Raw genomic sequence first — 20,306 nt, forward strand, 5'->3', positions numbered from 1 at the left:
CAGACCGACATACAAACGAGAATTGCATTTCTCCTAAAGACATAATTAGAGCTCGACATTCTTCGATAATTAATCCAAAACCATTTGGACCTGAAAACTCCTCAACCAAAGTTCGGAACACTTGTAGGCAGTCCATCTCTATAATAACACAAGGAAACTGCAACCCTTTAAGCCAACTAAGAGCTTCAGAGATGTCAAGAGCTTCAGTTTTCTGAGCTCCAAAATTTCCTGCCATACCAGCACACCGTGCTGACAAGAAACATCCTTCTGAATTTCGAAACACACAACCAAACCCAATCTTTCCCTGAGATGCAAAAACATATGCGTCCACATTACACTTGACACCCAACCAAACTTAGGCTTCTCCCAACACAATGCCCCATAAACCTGCCTGGGAACATCATCATTAACATAATACAATTGCTTCTTTGCTGCTTGCCACGGATAAAGAAGATGTCCAGCTGAGTTAAGAACCTGATAAGCTGAGCTAGCTTTGTTGTTCCAAACTCTATCATTGCGATTAATCCAAATCCTCCAGCAAAGCATTACAACAATATTGCACTCATCTTTATTGCAACGTGTAAAGATGTGATCAAGTCAATCTAAGAAAGAAGAGCAGTGGCCAATAAAACCCATAGGAGAAGAGATTCAGCAAGACTTAGCAAAGTTGCACTCAATCAAAGAATGTATAACAGATTCCTCATAAGCATTGCACACAATACAAGTAGAGGGAATATCCACCCTTTTAGAAATTAAATTAATTGCAGTAGGCAACACATTGGCTACAACTCGCCAAATAAAATTCTTAACCTTGTTCGGTACATTCAAGTTCCACAGTTTTCGCCATACACCTGCAAAAAAATCAAGGGTAGTAGAAGTTAATAGCTTATAACAGCTACGAACTGAATAGCAACCTTGAGAGTCAGCCAACCAATACCACACATCATTATCTCGGCGGGAACTAAGAGGAATTTGCAGAATCAATGCTTTATCTCTTGAGTTGAAAATGTTTGAAACCACATCATAATCCCATACTCGTTAGTTAGACATCATTATACTACTGACAGATGTTGTAGCAAGCTCCTCGTTAAGATTAGAAGAAATAAAGCCATCATTGAGATCTGGAAGCTACGGATACTTACTGATGGAAATCGTCTGTCCACTGCCAACTTGCACTCTACTCCCTTGAATCACCATGTCCTTTGCTGCCAAAATATAACACCACACATAGCTGGGATTGTGCCTTAAAGAAGCTCGAAGAACATAAGTTCGTGGATAGTAGCAAGCTTTAAGAATTTTAGCCATAAGAGAATCAGGACAGGTTAATAATCGGCACAATTGTTTTCCTAGCATCGCAATGTTGAATAGATGAAGTTGTTTAAAGTCAAGACCACCACAACCCTCTGGTTTGCACAAATATTCCCATCTAACCCAAGTAATCCCTTTCCCTCCATTGTGATTGCTACGCCACCAGAAGGAATTCATCATCACTTTTAATTCTCTACAAAACTCATTTGGCAACAAGTAAATGTTCATAGCATAATTAGGCATAGCAAGTGCCACAGTCTTTAGTAAAATCTCTTTGCTAGCCCAAGAGAGCATTCGCGTACTCCGCCCTTAAAGTCTTTGCCAGAGCCTGTCCCGAATATATCTGAAGACTTCTTTCTTTTTCCTGCCAATGTATGATGGCAGGCCAAAATAGGCTCCATGATTAGTGGTGGTGGTAACCATAAGAATATCACATACTTGCCGAGTTCCAATTTCAAGCACATTAGCACTAAATGAGATTGAAGACTTGTTAAAATTAACCACTTGGCTATAGGCTCCACCATACACCACCAGCAAATGCTTAATTAAGGAAGCTTCGTTGATGTTTGCCCGAAAGAAAAGGAAGCTATTATCTGCAAAAAAAAAAACATATGAGACACCGTGGGAGCTCCTCTTGCAAATTTGACTCCATGAAGCAAGCCATTTCTTTCTTGCCTTCAAATTAATGAGTTTAAACCTTCCGCACAAATAATGAATAAATACGAAGATAATGGATCTCCTTGGCGAAGACCTCTGCAAGGAATAATCGGACCAATCACCTTACCCTCACGGAGCACACTATACCGGACAGTAAAAACGCAGAGCATAATTAAGTCCACCCACATCGCATCAAACCCCAGCTTGAGCATCATAGCTTGAAGAAAGTTCTACTCAATCCTGTCATATGCCTTAGACATATCAATTTTCAAAGCAGCTACCCCATTTTTTCCTTGTCGCTTTCGCTTCAAGAAATGCGAAAGTTGAGTATGGATGGTTGTTGTATCGGCAACCCTAGTATGTCTACTACTAGAGGTGTTCTGTGTGATCTCTGGGGAGTAGTCTTAGTTGCCTTTGGTTCTTTCTTGGGGCACTAGTTAATACTGTTTGCTGAGCTAATGGCTATGCTTGAAGAGTTGGATCTTGCTGCTCAGCTGGGGTTTAATGTTCTGGAGGTGGAAGCTGACTCGACCATCGTGGTTTCTTGGGCTAATTCCCATTGTTAGGTGTGGTGGGGATATGTTTATCTCCTTGGTCAGATTCATACTTTATCTTCTGGTCCTTCTATTGTTATTAGCAGTGACTTTCAGGAGGGTACTTTTGCCACTGACTCTATGGCCAATTGGGCATGTACTTACCAAACTCATCAGCGATTCTTTAGCACTGGAGATCTTCCTTCTAGTTTATTTGGCATCCTAGATTTAGATGATCTCAAGTTCTCACATGTTCGAATTGATTTTGTTTTATTAGTTCTTTCTTTTTGTTTGTTTTTATTTTTTCTGGGAAGTTTTGGCTTATGTTCCCCTCCTCATGTTACTTTCATTATCTGATTTATATTATAAATAGAGGTTTAACCTAAACCCATACCTTCATGGTGGTTTAAATTAGAAAATAAAAAATTATGTAAATGATTCTTAAATAAAATTTTTCCATAAATTTTGCATAGAAATATTATTTCTGCCGCAGGAATGATTTTGTTTTATTTAAATTCACTTAGGCAATGTGTAAATGATTTGTCAATTCTAATCTATTAAATCGAATGACGTGTTATTGTACTGATTGTTTAATTGGGACAAAAATGCATGCCAAATCGTTGCTGATAAAATACTGATCTGTCACGATTATCTTGATTTTTTATTTTTCCATTTCGTTAAGGGATCCAGTTAAATGAAAATTATAATTTGCTAATTTAATTTCATTAATTACATTTGTTAATTGAATTTAAATTAAAATAATGGGTTGCAAATTGAAACTAAAGTGAAATGGGCTGCTGCCGTGGCCTGGGGCTACGTTCCTTTTTTCGTTATTTTCAGTTAAATGAAAATTATATATATATTAAAAAAAAATATTCTGGACCGCAATTAGTGCAACTAGGATTTAACTAGTCGTCTTGATACCATACTTAGTTATTAATCAGGACTAAATTTTCTTTTAAATCCTTATTAATTATAAATTGGGCCTTACAAATATGAACTAATTACTGTTTAAATTCGGTTTAAAATTCAACATCTTAATCTTTATTTAAAATTTAAAATTTGTACTTCAACAACGCAAGCCTGATATAATTTTCCTTTCGGAAAAAACCCACAAAATTATAGGAGGCCCACGGCCCCTGCCCATTCTATTTTGGTGGTTACCTCACCACCCGAATTAACTTTACACCCGATTTGTCGAAAATATGGCGCCAATTTGCGCCCGCGAAATTCAAATTAAAAAAAAATTAAATAATAAACAAAAATATGTTGCTATCACCGTTATCCTTCTGCTCAGAGGGAGAGAAAAAAAGATCTGATGGAAAATCCAAATCAACTCGGTTCTCAGGTACGGATAATTCTGCCGTTACATATTTTAATCATTATCATCTGCTTCCTGTTTGGTTCCCTAGAAAACGCAGGAAAATGAACGAATTAAATGGTTATTTTCGAATTCCCCATAATTCCTTTATTTCTCCATAAATACATATGACGATAGAAATTTCTGAACTCTATAATACGATCTTCATTGTCACAGATTCAAGGTTCCACAACTCCGCTATCGCTTCCTTCTGGTTAGTACAGTTCTTTTACATTTGGTTTTCATAATTTATGAAATTGCCCTTTCATTTTATTTTTATTTATTTTTGCTTTTGCTTCTTTGTTGGGGGGGGGGGGGGGGGTTTTTAGAGCCGCCTGATGTTAGAAACTGGTTCTTGAGCTATGAGTATGAATCCCCTGTATTGGGCACAATTGATGGATTCAAAGATCCTGTTACTCGAGATAGCGAATGTTTTGTTTCCAAAGAAAGCACCAAAGAGACAGAAAATCATCTTATCACCAGTGAGGTACTTGAAACCGAATGCATTTACGTAATCATACATAAGGTTAGAGTCTCTTTTATCTAATAATTATTTTTATTGTGATAGATTCTGGATTCCTCATGCTTGCCCTCCCAGGTTTCTGGTATGAGTTGCTTCTTTTCATTTATGACGTTTGTTCGAATGTTCGATGGTTGCATGAAGATGTGATTTTTTTTTCTCGTTTTGGTAGAGCCTGCTGACATTGGAAACTGGTTTTCAAGCTATGCTTATGAATCTTTTGTATTGGATACAAATGATGATGTTCAAGATTCAGTTTCTGAAGGAAGTGAATGTGAAAAGGAAGGGTCTCTTGTGGGAGAACGCCATAAAGGACAAGAGAATATGATTGCAACTAGAGAAATTGATGTTAAGAGTGATAGTTCTTTAGGAGATGATAAGCCTGATGAAAAGCCCTCAATTAAGGTAAAGTTATGATTATATTTCTTTTGCCTTTTTGGCATTCTGTTACCTTTTCTAGCTTATGAATTTAAAGGTGTATCCAACATTATTTCTTGTAACTAGACATTATTGATTTACTTTCACAACTACAGCCATAAAAACCAGCTGCAAAGGGCTAAGTTTTTTATATCTAACACATTGATGTTGATTCAGATTTTGGATTCAATGGGTCCATCTACTGTCTTCACAGGTTAGAATTGCTGCCTTTGAAAATTCTTATTTGGTTGTTCAGTAATTTTGCAGAAGTGAATTTTGCTTTTGTTTATTCTTGTGTTAGAACCTCCTGATGTCAAAAATTGGTTCTCAAGCTATGCATATGGATCTCCTGTACTGGATACAAGTGATCAATTTGAAGATTCTCTTCATTTAGAAATGGAACCAGAAAAATTTGTTGTTGAAGATAGTGATGCAGAGACAGAAGAGAAATTGACCATAATTAGAAAAGTTAGAAGTGGAGATGAAAAGGTTGATGAGGAGAAAGAGCGTTATAGTTTCGCAAGACATAATAGCTCTATTGAAGTTCGTGAGCAGAAACAGGTTTGTAAGGTACACTTTCTGTATCTGTCTATCTCCTTGTTCCAAAAGAAAATTAAAATTGTTATTAAGGAGGGAAAGCATTTCACATATTTGTGGAAGTCATATTTTAACTTTCGTGGTCGTGTTGCAGAGAATTGATAGGATTAGAGGGAAAAGAAGTTCGTCTTCTCAGAATAAGATACAATCTGATAAGATTTTTAAAGACCTCTTGGAAGGTAAAGCACAGCAAAGCAATGTCACGAGTCCATCCAAAGATATTAGAGAACTAAGCTTTGATGATGAAGGTTCAATCTCCAAATTGGAGCTAAAATTGTCCCAAGAAGCTTGTTCTGTGTCATGGAATCTCAATGGAATTTTAAGCAGTAAGAAGGATAAACCTCAAACAAACTCGTTCCATACGACAGACTTCAAAGAGAAGTTCATGGAAGAAGTTAGTCCTTTATCACCTACGAGTAACTCTAAGTTGGCTCAAGATTGTGGAGCTTCGCCTAGGAAACAAACTCATAGGAGGAATGACAAGGAAAATTATCAAAAAGGAATTGCAGAAAATGGTTTTGTTGCAACAAGGAAATATGGGAGTACAAGAACAGCAAATGCAGATTCTTTGAAAATGTCGCCAGGGATTTTATTAGAGTGTTCAAGGAATAATAGAAGTGTTTCGCCTGCTGGTGAAAAGGTTGTTGATAGAAGAAAGGCATTGATAGAAACGACCAATTATCAGAACTCTGATGCTTTAGAGGTCACTGGAAAATGGAGGTGTCCTCAAAAGGGTAAGCCAGGTCTTGGTCCTCCTCTGAAGCAGCGTCGTCTTGAGCGATGGATTCATAGAGTATAGAACTCTTATCACTGTTGGGAGAAGTCTTTGACGCTTAGGAGCGACTTAAGCTAATTATTCAATTAGAAGAGTTTGAATTGGAAAGAATATAAATGAAATAATCCTTATTATGCTACTGTGTATGAACAGTGTAGAGATGAAATGTTAATTTTCATTCCCTCATTCAAGAGTTTGAATTGGAAAGGACTAGACATAGACGAGTCAATCAAGCAGTACAAGATTTGGTTTAGATTTATTAGTATACCAGCAACTAGCAAGCAATTACGCAAAAACTTGTTCAATTTGAATGAAAATTGTCGGGAAAATTACAAATAGATATCACGTATTTTAATAATTATTTATTTCAAACTTTTCAATTATGTTTAAAAATGAAAAAAAAATCATTTTAAATAGTATGGTTTTCACTACCTCGAGGTCAATGATGGGATGAAATATACTTTTTAAAATAATTTTAACAACACAACAAAGAAAATCTTTAATACAAAATATCATCTCTTGTATCTTATTATATGTACATCTCAACCGATCATAAAAGTAAAGAATAAAAAAATTTAATGGATGAGAAAATATACACCTTGAACACCTCTAAAAACAAGAAATTTGGATATAATTAAATCTTATTTTGTTTAGTTTTTCTATACAAATCTTGGGACAGAATTTATGTCTAGGTTAGCTAGCTACTATAAGGCCTTGCAAAGTTTCACTGAAGAGAGAACTGCGCCGATCCGTTATGATTGCACAAGCAGTTTGCAGCCCATAAAATTTATAGCCCACGGCCCACGTTTCTCCGCCTGATTATCCATCGCTCATTCGCTCTATCAAAACTGTCTCTTCGTCGTCGTCGTTGGTGTGCTCGCGTGGGATCAATTTTCAGTCAACAATGAGTGCTTTAACGAAGCTAACGAAAACACTTGCACATCACTGCGTCAAAAAATCTAAAACCCATTGGTGCAAACCTTCCCAGCCACTTTTAAATTTATTAATCTCTGAAAATATTGTTAACATCAACACTTCTCAGTTTCATCAGTACCAAAGCCGCAGAACTCTCATTCTAGATTCCGCTTCCTCCGAATCGGTCCAGCTTCAGCGAATCTCCGATTCTGATATCGGTACTTTCACTTATACTTTTGATTGAATAAATTTTATTTGTTGACTGATAAATTAGTCGCTGATTCAAGCTTGTGATTGAACAGGAATAATTGAGGTTAGTTTAAACAGACCTGCGGCAAAAAATGCGCTTGGAACGGATATGTTGAGAGGCTTAAAGCATGCATTTGAAACTATCAGTGAGGATTCCTCTGCTAATGTTGTCATGATACGTAGCTCGGTTCCTAAAGTGTTCTGTGCTGGAGCTGATTTGAAGGTACTGTTATTAATAATTTTTTTGATTTATTTGTTTTTGCTGAGCAAATAGAATCGAAGCAACTTGTGTCTTAATTAGGATGCTTTAACAATAGGTCAAAGGAAAAATGGAGTTTAGTTGTGATAATTGGAATTTGCAGTGTAGACAAGTCTTTATTCTGTCAACAATTAGTTGTTGAGTGGCAGCTCAAGGCTCGTGATCTGGTCATTATAATTTTTTTTTTTAATTTCATATTTTTGTCTTCGCTTAAGGATTGTATGAATATTATGGCTGACATACACATGCTTAACTGTTGTTGCCTTGGTGGGATTTGCAGGAACGCAGGCAAATGAGTCCATCTGAGATTCATTTTTATGTCAACACATTGCGATCTACATTCTCCTTCTTAGAGGTTGTGACTTTGATTGATCACCCACTATTATATAAGTTTCTAGTTAGATAACTTGTGTGCACGAGAATTATGTATTTACACATAAGAGCAAGGGGGGTCTGTGTGTGTGTATTTAATATTAGTGCTTCCATGCTTCTATCCACTGTCAGTCTGTACTATGGTCATTTCATGATGATGTGGATGTATCTAATTTATCACTTATACTCTGTTCATGTTCATAAATTTTTATAACTTGTGTTTATATCACTGCCTATAATTGCTACTTCTCATCTAGGCACTTCCTATTCCAACCATTGCTGTTATTGATGGAGCAGCATTGGGTGGTGGACTTGAAATGGCACTAGCATGTGATCTTCGCATCTGTGGTAGGTTCAATTTATTCATTTACAAATTTCTTCTGGTCAAAAGAATAAAAGTGTAATTGGACTCTCCTTTCTAATTACTCAGGAGAAGCAGCACTATTGGGCTTGCCTGAAACAGGACTTGCTATAATTCCTGGGTAATGCTTGAAATCTTGTTTCACATTTGGTAAAGTTGTATTGCATAGTTCCTGCATTTTGTTTGGTGGCAAGGATTTATATCAGTTGTAAATGCCCATAAGTACTTTTTCTTGCAATCGCAGTTGAGACTTTTTAGAACTAATTATATCATTAGTTTGGCTGAGGAGAGTGGTCTTCTTTTTTTATTTTAAGAGGATCATTGGATTTCATCCCATTCCTTCCCCCCCACCCCCAATGAGGCTCGAACTGTGGACTTTGGTCCTGAGTGGCTTTCTTTTCATATGACAATTTTGGGCAGTTATATTTCTGTGTGAATACTTTGTTTCAAAAGCAGTTGCAGTGACAGGTCACTCTCTCATGTGATTCTGGCTTCTGACAGGGCGGGTGGGACACAGCGGCTTCCAAGATTAGTTGGAAAATCAGTAGCAAAAGATATTATATTTACTGGCCGTAAAGTTAGTGGCAAAGATGCAATGTCTTTAGGTGTGTTTAATTGCACCAACTGATATATGTTGTGTGTGTTTGTTACGTTGGCATTTATGTGAAATTTAAAGATCATAGTAGCAGTAAAACTGCCATGCATCATATCCAGTGAAAGAGTGCCATGCTGCAGGTCTTGTCAATTACTGTGTTCCTGCTGGTCAAGCTCAGTTGAAGGCACTTGAAATTGCTCAGGAAATAAATCAGAAGGTACAATCTGTCTTCAGAATTCTCTTGTAGGGAAAAGCATGTGGTGTGTTATATGACTTCAATACTGTCAAAAATCTCTCGGCAGCCAGAACTTGAGCACATTTACCTGAATTTTTGGCATCATGATTTTAAAATTATGTCATTGTGTGGTAAATCATGCATGTTCGAAAACTTTATTTAGGCAGAGATACGATTATGACTATATTAGATGCACGGAAGTTTTTAGAAGACCTTCAGCCTGTAGAGTTGCAATTACTTGGTGTATGTATATTTACTTTTTGGTTGGTGTAACTTCTCGCTGTCCAAATTATACTTGATGTGATGAAGTAGATCTGGCTTAGAAGCTATTGAATGGGAGAAATAACAAACTTGAATTTTTGAGTTCAAAGTAACAACTGGTTCTGTTCTTCAGGGTCCGATCGCCATTAGGATGGCTAAAAGGGCTATTACTAAGGGATTGGAGGTGGATATGGCATCGGCATTGGAACTGGAAGAAGAGTGCTACATTGGGACCTTGCATACAGAGGATCGGTTGGAGGGCTTGGCTGCATTTGCCGAGAAGCGGAAACCCAAGTACACCGGCACATAGAGAGAAAGAGAACGCTGCCAATAGCCCTTTATCTATCTGGACAGGTTTTCTTGGGCGCGATAATAATGGGCACATGAGCAGTTCGCACTGCATATGTTGGACAGGCTTCAAATGTAATATTAACAATAATGGGCTCATAAGCAATTCCTCTGCAGAAGTTGGACAGGCTTCAAATGTAATATCAACAATGTCAATAATATTTAATGTTCAGCCTTCATGGGTAGCTTGAAGCTGTATATTTTGTGGTAGCCTAATTTTTATCATTGTCATCAAAGTCAGTCTCTTTACTTTTTGTTGTTTTTGTAGTTTGAGATTAATCTAACAAATCTCTATTTGAAAGAGAACGCACATCAACAATACTACATTTTAGCGTCATTCCCTTCCTTCCCTTGATCAGTTAAAAGCATAATAAAGAATCTATTTCAACTTGCTGGATTGAATTTCTCTTTTATTTAACGGTTGTCAACTATTATATTTCATTAATTTAACATAGGTTGCCGCTGACGTTGAGCCAGTTTGGGAGTGCGGTTGTAATTAAATAAGCCGTTTATTTCATAATTTTTGATAAAAATAGTGTTTGGTATAGGGGTGGGCGTTCGGTTCGGGTTAACCCGAACCAAACCGAACCCGAAATTTATTTCGGGTTCGGTTCGGTTTGGGTTAACTCATGCAACCCGAACGGATTCAAAGCTTCAATCCGTTCGGGTTGAAGCTTTTTTTTTTTTTTAAGATTTAGCTTTTAAATTAAAAATATATATACATTAATTAAACCAAAAAATCCCTAAAAATGAAAAATCCCCAAACAAAAATCTCTCCCTCTCGGCCTCCCCCTCCTTGCTCCCTCTTCTCACTTCTCAGTTCTCACTTTCTGTGAACTGTGGCTGACGACATCAGCACTTCAGCAGCAGCCACAGCAGCCCCGTTCAGCTCCAACAGACACCAACCGGCCTCATCGTCTCACTCCCTCCCCCTTCTTGCTCCATCGTTTCACTGCCTCCCACGACGACAACACTCACAGGCCACAATAGCAGCCAGCAGCCAGCAGCCCCGTTCACAGTAGCCCACTCGCGTCAGCCAGCACGCCTCGCCCGCAACTGCGCTGTGCGTTCAGCTCGCGTCCCACTCAGCCCAAGAAGTCTCGATCTGCCGACGCTGTAGCTGCTCTGACCTCCGAGATTAAGGTTTGTCTTGCCTTACCGACGGCGACGCTGTAACTTGCTGACTTGCACGCAGTTGATGGCAACAACCCGAATCGAATTTTAAGTTTTTAACAGCCTGTTGCTATTAATTAAATTGTAAATTTTTAATTAATTGATTGACAATTATTCAATTATTTGAAGTGGGTTTGTTGTTGTTGATTGATAATTGAACCCGAACTAATCCAAACTAACCCGAACCGAAATTGTAACCCGAATTATCAATCCAATCCGATCCGAATTGTCAATCCAAACCGAACCGAATCGAATTAAATTCGGTTCGGTTTGGTTCGGGTTGGCGTTTTCAACCCGATTGGGTTCAATTCTCCAACCCGAACGGGTTGAAACCCGAACAACCCGAATCGAAACCCGAAACGCCCACCCCTAGTTTGGTAAACTTTGTAAAAACAGTTTATTTCATAATTTTCTTCATTTTATCAGGAGCTTTTAAAAACAGGTAGGGGGTTATTTTTCATAAGCAGTTTATTAAATAAGCTATCACACCTTTTTAAAAATCCTATTATAACTTTATATTTTAATAAAAAGACAATTGTATCTCACTTATCTATAAATTTTTATATATAAATCATCATATATCATATTATCACCGTAACCACCTACATTCTCTCTAGTTTTGATGTAATAAGTTCATATTCTAATTTCATAATTATGACTTTTAAAGTTTAATCTATATTATATATTTAAAAAAAAGATGTGTCTAAATAATTTATTAAACATACTCTAAAAATAAAAAGCAATTAAAACTTATATCTATTTTGGTTATTATATAATAAAACAATACTTTCGTAATAAAATTTATTAAATGCATATACTCTACTTTTCAAACTTTCAGCAACCGCAATAGCACAATTTACTAAATACCAAACTACTTTTTTAATCAACAACTTATTTTATAAGCACAGCACAAGCATCTTATTTCATCAGTCCGTTGTATTGTTTATTTGTTTTAGTTTCATAATTTAGATTTAAACTTAACAATTATTATTATTATTATTATTATTTGTTATTCCGTAAAAACCCGAACACGTGTCCTGACGGCCCGTGTTCGATTCCAGCCATTTATAAATAAAGACGGGGTATTTTTGTCAGACCGATAATATTCCCCCAGAAATAAAAGGTACACGAAACCTATATAAAAGGAATAAAGAAGAGGAGACGACATTATTTTTTATTCGGTGTTTCTTCTGATCTAGCTAAAGAGAAAGCAAAATGGCAGCAGTAGACGAGCGTCCTTCAGCTAAGAGGTGGCTTCCTCTTGAAGCTAATCCCGATGTCATGAACCAGGTATTATTCTACTTTTCTTTTCTTTTCTATTTTGTTGGTTTTCTCGTTTAGTTTATAGATCATCCGCTGTTTGTTCACTAAAGAAGAGAATTGAAATGAATTTTTGTATTATTGTTATTAATCGCATAACAATTTCGAAGAGTAATTTTTTTATTTGGTCTTTTGGTTTTCCTTTCTTTTTTTTTTTTAAATTTGAAATTTGATAGATTCTGGAAGTTGTTTGAAAGACACCCTTTTTGTTTACTGAGAAAAATGAAAGAAAGTATCTATTGAACTGCTTATCTATGGTTATGAGTTGTTGCTTTTATTACTTTAAAACAAAATGGCCACATAGAGATAGAGGGTTATTCTGTTTGTGAAGAGTATTCTTAGTTTAGTTTACTTCATATTTTTTATTTTGTAGTTCCTTTGGGGCCTTGGTCTTCCAGCTGAGGAGGCAGAGTGCTATGATGTGTATGGCTTGGATGATGAGCTCTTGGCAATGGTTCCACAACCTGTTCTTGCCGTGCTGTTTCTTTATCCCTTAACTGCACAGGTCTGTTAAAACCAAATTTGTTTCTTTATACTTGGTATGCTTTACGAGTATATACTTGTTTGCTGATTTTTTTTTTTTCAAATTTTGATTTCTTCAGAGTGAAGAAGAAAGAAGGTTGCAGGACAATGACAAAAAGGTGAGTGTGAATGTGTGATGATAGGATGTAGTTACTTTTGCTTTATTATGCTGTTCTTGATCATAAATAATCTCTTTTTAATTATGAATACATACATATCTTTTGCATCCTCTCTGTTATTTTTTGGTTATAAGTCTCTTGGTTTTCCTCTTATCATGGTTGATCAATTGTTTTTGTTTTCTAACTGAGCAAATGCGCCTGGTGTTGTCGTTCACTTCTATTTGTGGAGCACAACTTCACTCCACTTTCTTCTTTTTTTCTCTCTGTAGGAATTTAGCAAGAATGTTTATTTCATGAAGCAAACTGTTGGAAATGCTTGTGGAACAATTGGACTTCTTCATGCTGTTGGGAACGTCACTTCGGAAATCAAGTTTCGTAAGATGTGCTTACTTTTTCTTTAATTGAGTGTTGCTAGTGTAGCAGTGGTGCTGGCAATACAAATACTTTAGAAATGCTAGTAATGCATGCAGCTTTTCTTGCATTCAAGGTACCTCTAAATGCTCATAGTTATCAGCCAAGTGCTTGTTTGTATTGTCATGTACATTGCTTCCCTTTACATTTTTTCTTGTTATTGCAGAAGCTGATTCATTCTTCGATAAATTTTACAAGTCCACGGCGAACTTGGATCCACAAGAGGTGATTCATTCTTGGTTCTATTTCTGCTTTCCTTTTTTCCCACCCCTAGAGTTATCTGTTGACTTTGAATAATATTGTTTATTTCCTCTCATTTCTCACTTCTAATTGCTATGAGTTTTTCATATGCTTTCTGCAGCGTGCAGCATTTCTTGAGAATGATAAGGAAATGGAAGTTGCTCATTCGGTAGCAGCTTCAGCTGGTGACACAGAGGTATTTACAAATGCTTGTTTTCATTATTATCAGTAAGGACACTAGTATGGCATGAGAATATAAGCTAAAATTTGTTAATCATATGGCTGGGCATTACATCTTCGTGAGAATATAAGCTAAAATTTGTCTAAAATGTATTGCTTTTGTGACCAAATGGAAGCTTGGCTGTTAAATTAGACATTCTCATAAAGCTGGGATTTTGGAAGTGAAAATTGCTGATTCATATTTGTGGTAGTGATTACAACCCTCATGCTTTTGTGTGCATAGGTTAATAATCCATGTGAGTGTGATTCTATATGAACTACGCATTATACTGATTTCTAAAGGACCCATTATAAATTCCCATGAGAAGCTGGCTCTAAGAAATATCTTATTGTTTTATTTGGCACTATCAAGTAAGGTTTGGGTGCTACAGTATAGGACTGTAGGAGTCTAATTGTGAAAATGTGATTTGTCAGGTCAAATTACTTTCTTAGCAGTTATTATATAAAAGGTGACATGAAAATTTGACAAGTGTTGATCGCCGTCTTTGTGAAGTTTCATGCTCAGCTTCAAAATGTAGATTTAAATGCACTGGACTGGTGGTTGAGGATATACTTTACTGGCTATAGAACCATTGATTCCCCCACCCCCAAAAAAAAAAAGTGGAATTAAGAGTTCACCAATCAATATAATTTTTCCCCTAATTTTTTTTTTTTTTTAATTGGTAAGAGTTCGTCAATCAATTTCTTTTTTTCTGTTTCCTTCTGTTTTTTCCTAGTTATCAAATGATGTATAACACCGTAAGCTCCAATTAGTTTAATATCGTAAGTTGTAATTGGTTTATTTTCATTTGTCTTACCATTTTCTTATTTACAGGCTACCGATGACGTGAATGATCATTTTATCTGCTTCACCTGTGTGGATGGTATATGCTTCCTTTCGATAGTTGACTTATTTTTTTCCCTCTCATATTGATTAGCCAATGTTCAGCTGTTAACCAGCTTTTGAGAAATTCTATCTATGCTTTTGTATTTATCAAAATCTTCTATGTAGGGGAACTTTATGAACTTGATGGAAGGAAGTCGGGGCCAATATCTCATGGTGCTTCGTCTCCAAGCAGCTTATTGTTGGTATGGTAATTGGCATTATAAAACTGTGTATTTCTACCCTCTTTAGATTCTTAGATCCCAAAAGAAGCAAAGTAAAGAAATTCTTCAGTTTTGGATCTGAGAAAGAAAAAAATATAAGAAAATGAAAAGGCATCAATAGTCTTAAGGTCATATTTAGTATTGAGGTTGGGCAGCTGTATCTTAAAATCTTAAGTGTTTGGGAAACACTAACTACTATGATTTAGAAGTTAAGTTGATTTGAATGATGAAAAATCGATAATGTTTTTACTATTTTTGTCAAAATAATTATTTAAAAGTAAACATTACTACACGCTATTAATTTTTATTTCATATCTATAGTTTTTTTCTACAATAGCGGTGGTTTAAAAGTTGCGACACCATAATACCAAACAGGGCTAAAACTAAGTGAACTTTTCTTTAAAGAAAAAGGAGAGAAGAAATATTGGTTACTCTGTAGGGCTATCTCTGAAGCAAGTTTAGACCATCAATATCTTTGTTGGGCTAGGGTTTGAGTTGTTGCACAAGGTTGGGTTTGGTTTTGGGTTTCAAGTATAACAAATTTTATCCTGATTGGATAAGCATCTTTCTGTTTAATGAACTACAGTCAAGGAGGTTCAACTTGCTAATGTGTCTTTTCATCTTTAACCTTAAGCAGAAAGTGACGGTTGTAGCTCTTTTTTGGCAGTTTTCTTACATAGTATTTCACATGTACTTTACTCTCAAGTTTGATTATTAATATTATCTATTATTTATTTATTTTTTACAGGATGCAGTTAAAGTGATAAAGGGCATGATCCAGAAAAATCCTGAATCACTGAACTTCAATGTAATTGCCTTTTCGAAGAAAGCTTGAGGTGCATTTTAATGTTGAGAATCTGAGCTTATTAAGTTCCTGCAAATGATAAAGCTTCTTACTGCGGTTTTCAGTTTGTGCACATCCACATATGCTGCAAACAAACTAGTTCAGTGATGGTTGTAGGTCGACTTAGGTGGCTTTACTTTCAGATGGTACAGCATGTTAATTCTGGTTGCTATGTTTCAGTTTTAGAGCAGATTCATTTTACACCTTGGGAGTGCCAGCATGCATGTTATGCTACATTTTCTGCTGATGTTAAATTTAAATGGGTGAACAAATTTGGATTTGGAAACAAGGCTTATTCTTTTCTCTGCCGATTAAAACATCACCAAGATTATTAAGACCTTGTTTGGTATTGAGTGAGGTGGTTAACAGTTATAGTTTATGTGAGGGGAAAAAAAAAGAGAAAAGAAAAGCATATAACTATGAAGAAAAATAAAAGTTAAAAATATGTGGTAATTATAATTTCTTAGTAGTAGTTTTGTTGCAATCGCGCTCAACAAGCTTATTTGCGAGTTTCAAGAGCTTGATTTCAAAATTGAGCTTCGGTTCGATCTCAACCATCCTCTTACCAGGCTTCCTGTTCACTCCAACCTTGGTATCTTTCTTTGGCTTCACAGCAAGCTTGTTGACCTGCATGTTTTGGTATCCATTAGTCTCTGAAACTCTTCTTGCCCTTCGACTTTGCAATCCCATGGCCGTGCATCCAAAGAAAGAAGAAAAAAAATCTATTTCTCCTAAGTTTAACCCTAATCAAATTGACTTAATAAACCCCTTTTTTGTTTCCAAAGGTTTGATAAGACTTGTTTATATGTAGGAAGGTAAGTGGTTCCTCGCCCAAATAGGATTCCCATAGTTAATGCGGGTTCCAACTCTGCGACAACCGCGTCGCTCATGAAATAAGGAAGATTCCCACTTCTTCCTTTGAAAGCACTCTTATTTACTACTCACCAGTTCCCCCTAGTGTTTTACTTTTCATAATATCTACGGCTGTCTTAACTTTAAACAAAGTTAACGAAAAATGTAAGAGTTAAATAATTTTATGATATCTTGTCAAGTGTATGCCCACAAAAAAAAAAAAAAAACTATAATAGCAGACAACTTTAAAACTGAAAAAATACAAAATAATAATAATAAAAAAAGTCTTTATTGTATTTTTCATCTATCTCAGCAGCAACTATCAGCTCCTAATAACTATAGAGGTGGCACCGATCTCCATCCCTGTGTAAATATTGTAGTGTACATAATGTGAATACTGTAGCTTAATGTGGTAGATTTTCTAGAAATTATAAATTTTAACACTGTTAATATTTTTTAAAAGAATTTTATAGAAACTTACATTTTCCAAGCATCTACATTTCCTATTATATGAATTTTGTCTGTGTGTGTATGGTAAAAATTAGTATTCTGTTAACTTTTTATATCTAGATGGGACATGATATTATGAAAACATTAGGACGAGGTAATAAAAGTTGATTTCTACTAGAGGGAAAGTGACAATCTCGATAAATAATTAAAATTATGTATTCTCACTTTTCATTTCTTTTAATTTTTTTTTTTCCAGCTGAAAATTGCTTTGAGGTTAAACATCAAGTGATTTTAAAATGAAACTTCCATTTTTTATTATAGCCTTTTTTTCTTTTTTGAAATTCTATCAATATATAGAACTTAAACAAGCTAATAACAATCCCCCCAACTGGTTTAGGATACAGAGCAAATGTACCATAAACGTTTACATATAAAATTATAGTAAAATGCACTTGCTAGTTACTAGTGGCTTCAGCTTTCAGTTAACTGCAGTGAATGAAGTGGGGGCATTGGGGGACTAGGAACTTCCAGATAACCTTCTAACATTTGCACGATCATCTTTGTTGTAGGCCTTTTTAGTGGATCTTCTTGAACGCACCACAGTGCTGTCATCAACCATTTACACACCCTTGATTTGTCAGCCATAGCTGCTTTATCATTGTCAACCAAAACATCTAGTCTTCCTTCAACATAGCAGTCATAAGCCCAGTCTGTTAGTATTGCACTTCTTTCTTCCTCCAGTTCCATCTTCACACTTCTCCTACAGCAAATGATTTCCAATAACACAACACCGAAACTGTAAACATCCACTTTGGCCGAGACAGGTACATTCTTGAACCATTCTGGAGCCACATATCCTCGAGTTCCTCTGATCACGGTGCGCGTTCGAGACTGATCAGAGAGTAACAGCTTGGATAATCCGAAGTCAGAAATTTTTGCAGTGAAATCTTGGTCTAGAAGTATGTTTTGAGGCTTTATGTCACAGTGGATGATGGGGACATTGCACTCTTCGTGCAAGTACAGAAGCCCTCTTGCAATCTCCAGGGAAATCCTGACTCTTAGACTCCAGTCAGGTCTTGGAATTGCAAAAAGTAGGTTAGCCAAGGTGCCATTCCCCATGAATTCATATACTAAAAGCCGGTTAAGACCTTCGTCACAGAATCCAAGTAGCTGGACAAGATTCTTGTGATGTGTTCTGCCGATTGCACTCACTTCAGTTTTGAATTCCCTTTCCCTTTCTTGTGCCAACTTGTCCAATTTCTTGACTGCTACAGCATTTCCTGAAGCGGATTTGAGGACACCTTTGTAAACTATGCCAAAAGAACCCCTCCCTAGTTCTTCCTTGAACCCATTTGTTGCTTCACTGAGTTCAGCGAGCGAAAAGAAACGCACATTTGTTTCGGAAATACTTGAATGTTGGACCTTGTTTCCATCTTTTCTCTTGCGCCACACAAAGACGAGAAGAGATATTGCCAGTAGCAAAAGTCCATTGAAGAATACAGAGCTACCTAATAGAACTGCTGCTTTTAAGATTCGTATTCCTTTCTTGCCACCAGTATTGCCATCAAAATCAACAGGAAAACCTCCTTTCCTTACTTTGAAGAGAACTTTTGAAACTCCGGCGCCCTGTAACCACCCATTAGAGAGTGGCAATTTCTTCTTCCAACATCTATTATGCTCATATATGGCAACAGCACACAAGCAATCATGCAAGCAAGATGTTTCACACTCTGTTTGACTATAAAGTTCCAACCTTTCATAATTTCCATAAGGCCAATTTACATCAGCGAGTTCCCTTATTTCATACAACTCTTCTGCGTTTCTAGATCCATCATCTGGTCCACAGCCTTGCCAGTAATTCGGCCTGCAATCGCTAAATCTGTTAGTTGGATCCACAAATAAATACCCTGGAGGGCATTCACAAAAAGGTCTCCCATTTTGCATTAAGCAGTAGCTATTGAAGCCACAGGCACCACTACCTAACATATCAGATATAGCTCTGCATTTGTTGTTAGGAAGACGTTGTATAGTAAACCAGCTTTGGTTAGGAGCAGAATTCTTTGGATAAGCATATTCTGTGAATACTCCATCAAAATCCAATGTTGCTCGAAAATAGTGGTCCGCAATAGGAGGTACTCGATCCCATTGTGGCAATTGGACAATTTGACCATTATTTTTCACTATGTATATGTCAGCTGATTCATTAAAAACCAGCCGATTACCAGACTCAGAAGAATTGGCACTGTAAGTATTACTGGTGTAATAACTTTGGTATTGGGATGGGGTTGGCCAGGCCACAGGAATGAGCTGAAGGCTTCCATTTGAAAAATGGAGCTCAAACCTGCCTTTGGAGAAGTTGGTTTCTGTAAGCCTGGAAACCAACACGCTACCCAAATCTAATATTTGGGTAGGCAAGATGGTGTCTGTTGGACTTTTAAAACTCTGCCAAGCATAATCGGAATTGTTACCAGAGACTATAAGCACAAAATTGCCTGTATCAAGCATGGCAGCATCTGATACAATTTTCTTGGGCTTTTCATCCCATATTGCTTGGCCTCCAGGATCTTTAAGCAGAAGGCCGGTGGCAGTAAGTTCAAGTGTTGATCCTCTGGGAGCTAGGACTGGGCGGTAGTCTTCATTGGCATGCCAAATGATGGTTCTTTCAGGTATTTTGTTGAACCAAATGGCAAGCAAGAAAAGATCCGAACTGTTGTTTAGTTGGCGAAATCCGAAAGCAAAATCCCTTGAAGGTGAAATCCATGAAGAGTTGTTGCTGGTGCTTGATAGAGTTGAACCCAAAGGTATGTTGGCAGCGGATAAAAATGGTAGCAGTGGAAGAGAAAGCAAGATAAGACAAGAGAGAGCCAAAGAATCCATGGTCGGTTGTTATTGCAATTGCGAAGAAGGGTTGCATTTATTATAAGAAGATGGTGTTTTGTGAATAAAGTGGTGCTTAATGCTGTGTGAATGTCGGTGTTGAATTGACTAGTCATTTACATGCACGTTAATAATGTTGGATAGAGATTTTGAAGCATGGTTGGTTAATTCATGAAACATCGTAATCTTGTTTGTTTCGGGGAGTTGCTCATTATGCGTACGTGAATGAAACGCGTAAAATTTTTCATTTTCACGTCTTCTTCCAGGAAATTTGATAGAACTATTAAAGTCAAAGTTAATGGTTATGAATGGCTGCCACCTCTCTATACGATGGCTAAGTCAATTAGTGTAGGTACCACGGCATTAATTCAGCTCGATTCCGAATTTCCAACTAGTTTTAAAATAAGGGC

At 36.6% G+C, this 20,306-nt stretch overlaps 4 protein-coding genes across 4 annotated transcripts; 3 read left to right on the top strand and 1 right to left on the bottom strand.

The window, feature by feature from the left end:
* The first annotated feature begins 3,773 nt into the window (after positions 1–3,773).
* On the top strand, positions 3,774–6,386 carry LOC102616015 (uncharacterized). The gene is made up of 8 exons (XM_025098389.2): positions 3,774–3,846; positions 4,036–4,072; positions 4,188–4,345; positions 4,427–4,463; positions 4,551–4,783; positions 4,973–5,009; positions 5,097–5,365; positions 5,487–6,386. Exons 1-8 carry the CDS (start codon positions 3,817–3,819, stop codon positions 6,189–6,191), a joined length of 1,506 nt encoding a protein of 501 aa, XP_024954157.2. The 5' UTR covers positions 3,774–3,816; the 3' UTR covers positions 6,192–6,386.
* A 623-nt stretch (positions 6,387–7,009) lies between these two features.
* LOC102616294 (probable enoyl-CoA hydratase 2, mitochondrial) lies at positions 7,010–9,972 on the top strand. The gene is made up of 8 exons (XM_052438754.1): positions 7,010–7,300; positions 7,385–7,554; positions 7,871–7,945; positions 8,220–8,310; positions 8,393–8,444; positions 8,825–8,928; positions 9,059–9,135; positions 9,548–9,972. The coding sequence occupies exons 1-8, from the start codon at positions 7,072–7,074 to the stop codon at positions 9,722–9,724; spliced, it is 975 nt and encodes a 324-aa protein (XP_052294714.1). The 5' UTR covers positions 7,010–7,071; the 3' UTR covers positions 9,725–9,972.
* Positions 9,973–12,058: 2,086 nt separating this feature from the next.
* Positions 12,059–16,006, top strand: LOC102612768 (ubiquitin carboxyl-terminal hydrolase 3-like). The gene is made up of 9 exons (XM_052438755.1): positions 12,059–12,225; positions 12,629–12,760; positions 12,858–12,896; positions 13,166–13,271; positions 13,474–13,532; positions 13,669–13,743; positions 14,602–14,650; positions 14,779–14,855; positions 15,622–16,006. Exons 1-9 carry the CDS (start codon positions 12,151–12,153, stop codon positions 15,706–15,708), a joined length of 699 nt encoding a protein of 232 aa, XP_052294715.1. The 5' UTR covers positions 12,059–12,150; the 3' UTR covers positions 15,709–16,006.
* Positions 16,007–17,305: 1,299 nt separating this feature from the next.
* Positions 17,306–19,978, bottom strand: LOC102616585 (G-type lectin S-receptor-like serine/threonine-protein kinase LECRK4). Its single transcript, XM_052438753.1, has one exon. The coding sequence runs from the start codon at positions 19,894–19,896 to the stop codon at positions 17,491–17,493; it is 2,406 nt and encodes an 801-aa protein (XP_052294713.1). The 5' UTR covers positions 19,897–19,978; the 3' UTR covers positions 17,306–17,490.
* Between the last annotated feature and the right edge of the window lie 328 nt (positions 19,979–20,306).

The sequence above is a fragment of the Citrus sinensis genome, chromosome 3 (assembly GCF_022201045.2).
Source record: "Citrus sinensis cultivar Valencia sweet orange chromosome 3, DVS_A1.0, whole genome shotgun sequence".
In the NCBI taxonomy this organism is placed as follows: domain Eukaryota; kingdom Viridiplantae; phylum Streptophyta; class Magnoliopsida; order Sapindales; family Rutaceae; genus Citrus; species Citrus sinensis.

Bases quoted from the DNA above. Each gene is read 5' to 3' on its own strand.
- LOC102616015 (XM_025098389.2), top strand. From the start codon at position 3,817: ATGGAAAATCCAAATCAACTCGGTTCTCAG. The intron at 4,346-4,426 runs GTACTTGAAACC...TTATTGTGATAG, and splicing joins ATCATCTTATCACCAGTGAG to ATTCTGGATTCCTCATGCTT. The intron at 4,464-4,550 runs GTATGAGTTGCT...TCGTTTTGGTAG, and splicing joins CTTGCCCTCCCAGGTTTCTG to AGCCTGCTGACATTGGAAAC.
- LOC102616294 (XM_052438754.1), top strand. From the start codon at position 7,072: ATGAGTGCTTTAACGAAGCTAACGAAAACACTTGCACATCACTGCGTC. The intron at 7,946-8,219 runs GTTGTGACTTTG...CTTCTCATCTAG, and splicing joins CTACATTCTCCTTCTTAGAG to GCACTTCCTATTCCAACCAT. The intron at 8,929-9,058 runs GTGTGTTTAATT...GCCATGCTGCAG, and splicing joins CAAAGATGCAATGTCTTTAG to GTCTTGTCAATTACTGTGTT.
- LOC102612768 (XM_052438755.1), top strand. From the start codon at position 12,151: ATGGCAGCAGTAGACGAGCGTCCTTCAGCTAAGAGGTGGCTTCCTCTT. The intron at 12,226-12,628 runs GTATTATTCTAC...TTTATTTTGTAG, and splicing joins ATCCCGATGTCATGAACCAG to TTCCTTTGGGGCCTTGGTCT. The intron at 12,897-13,165 runs GTGAGTGTGAAT...TTCTCTCTGTAG, and splicing joins TGCAGGACAATGACAAAAAG to GAATTTAGCAAGAATGTTTA.
- LOC102616585 (XM_052438753.1), bottom strand. From the start codon at position 19,896: ATGGATTCTTTGGCTCTCTCTTGTCTTATCTTGCTTTCTCTTCCACTG.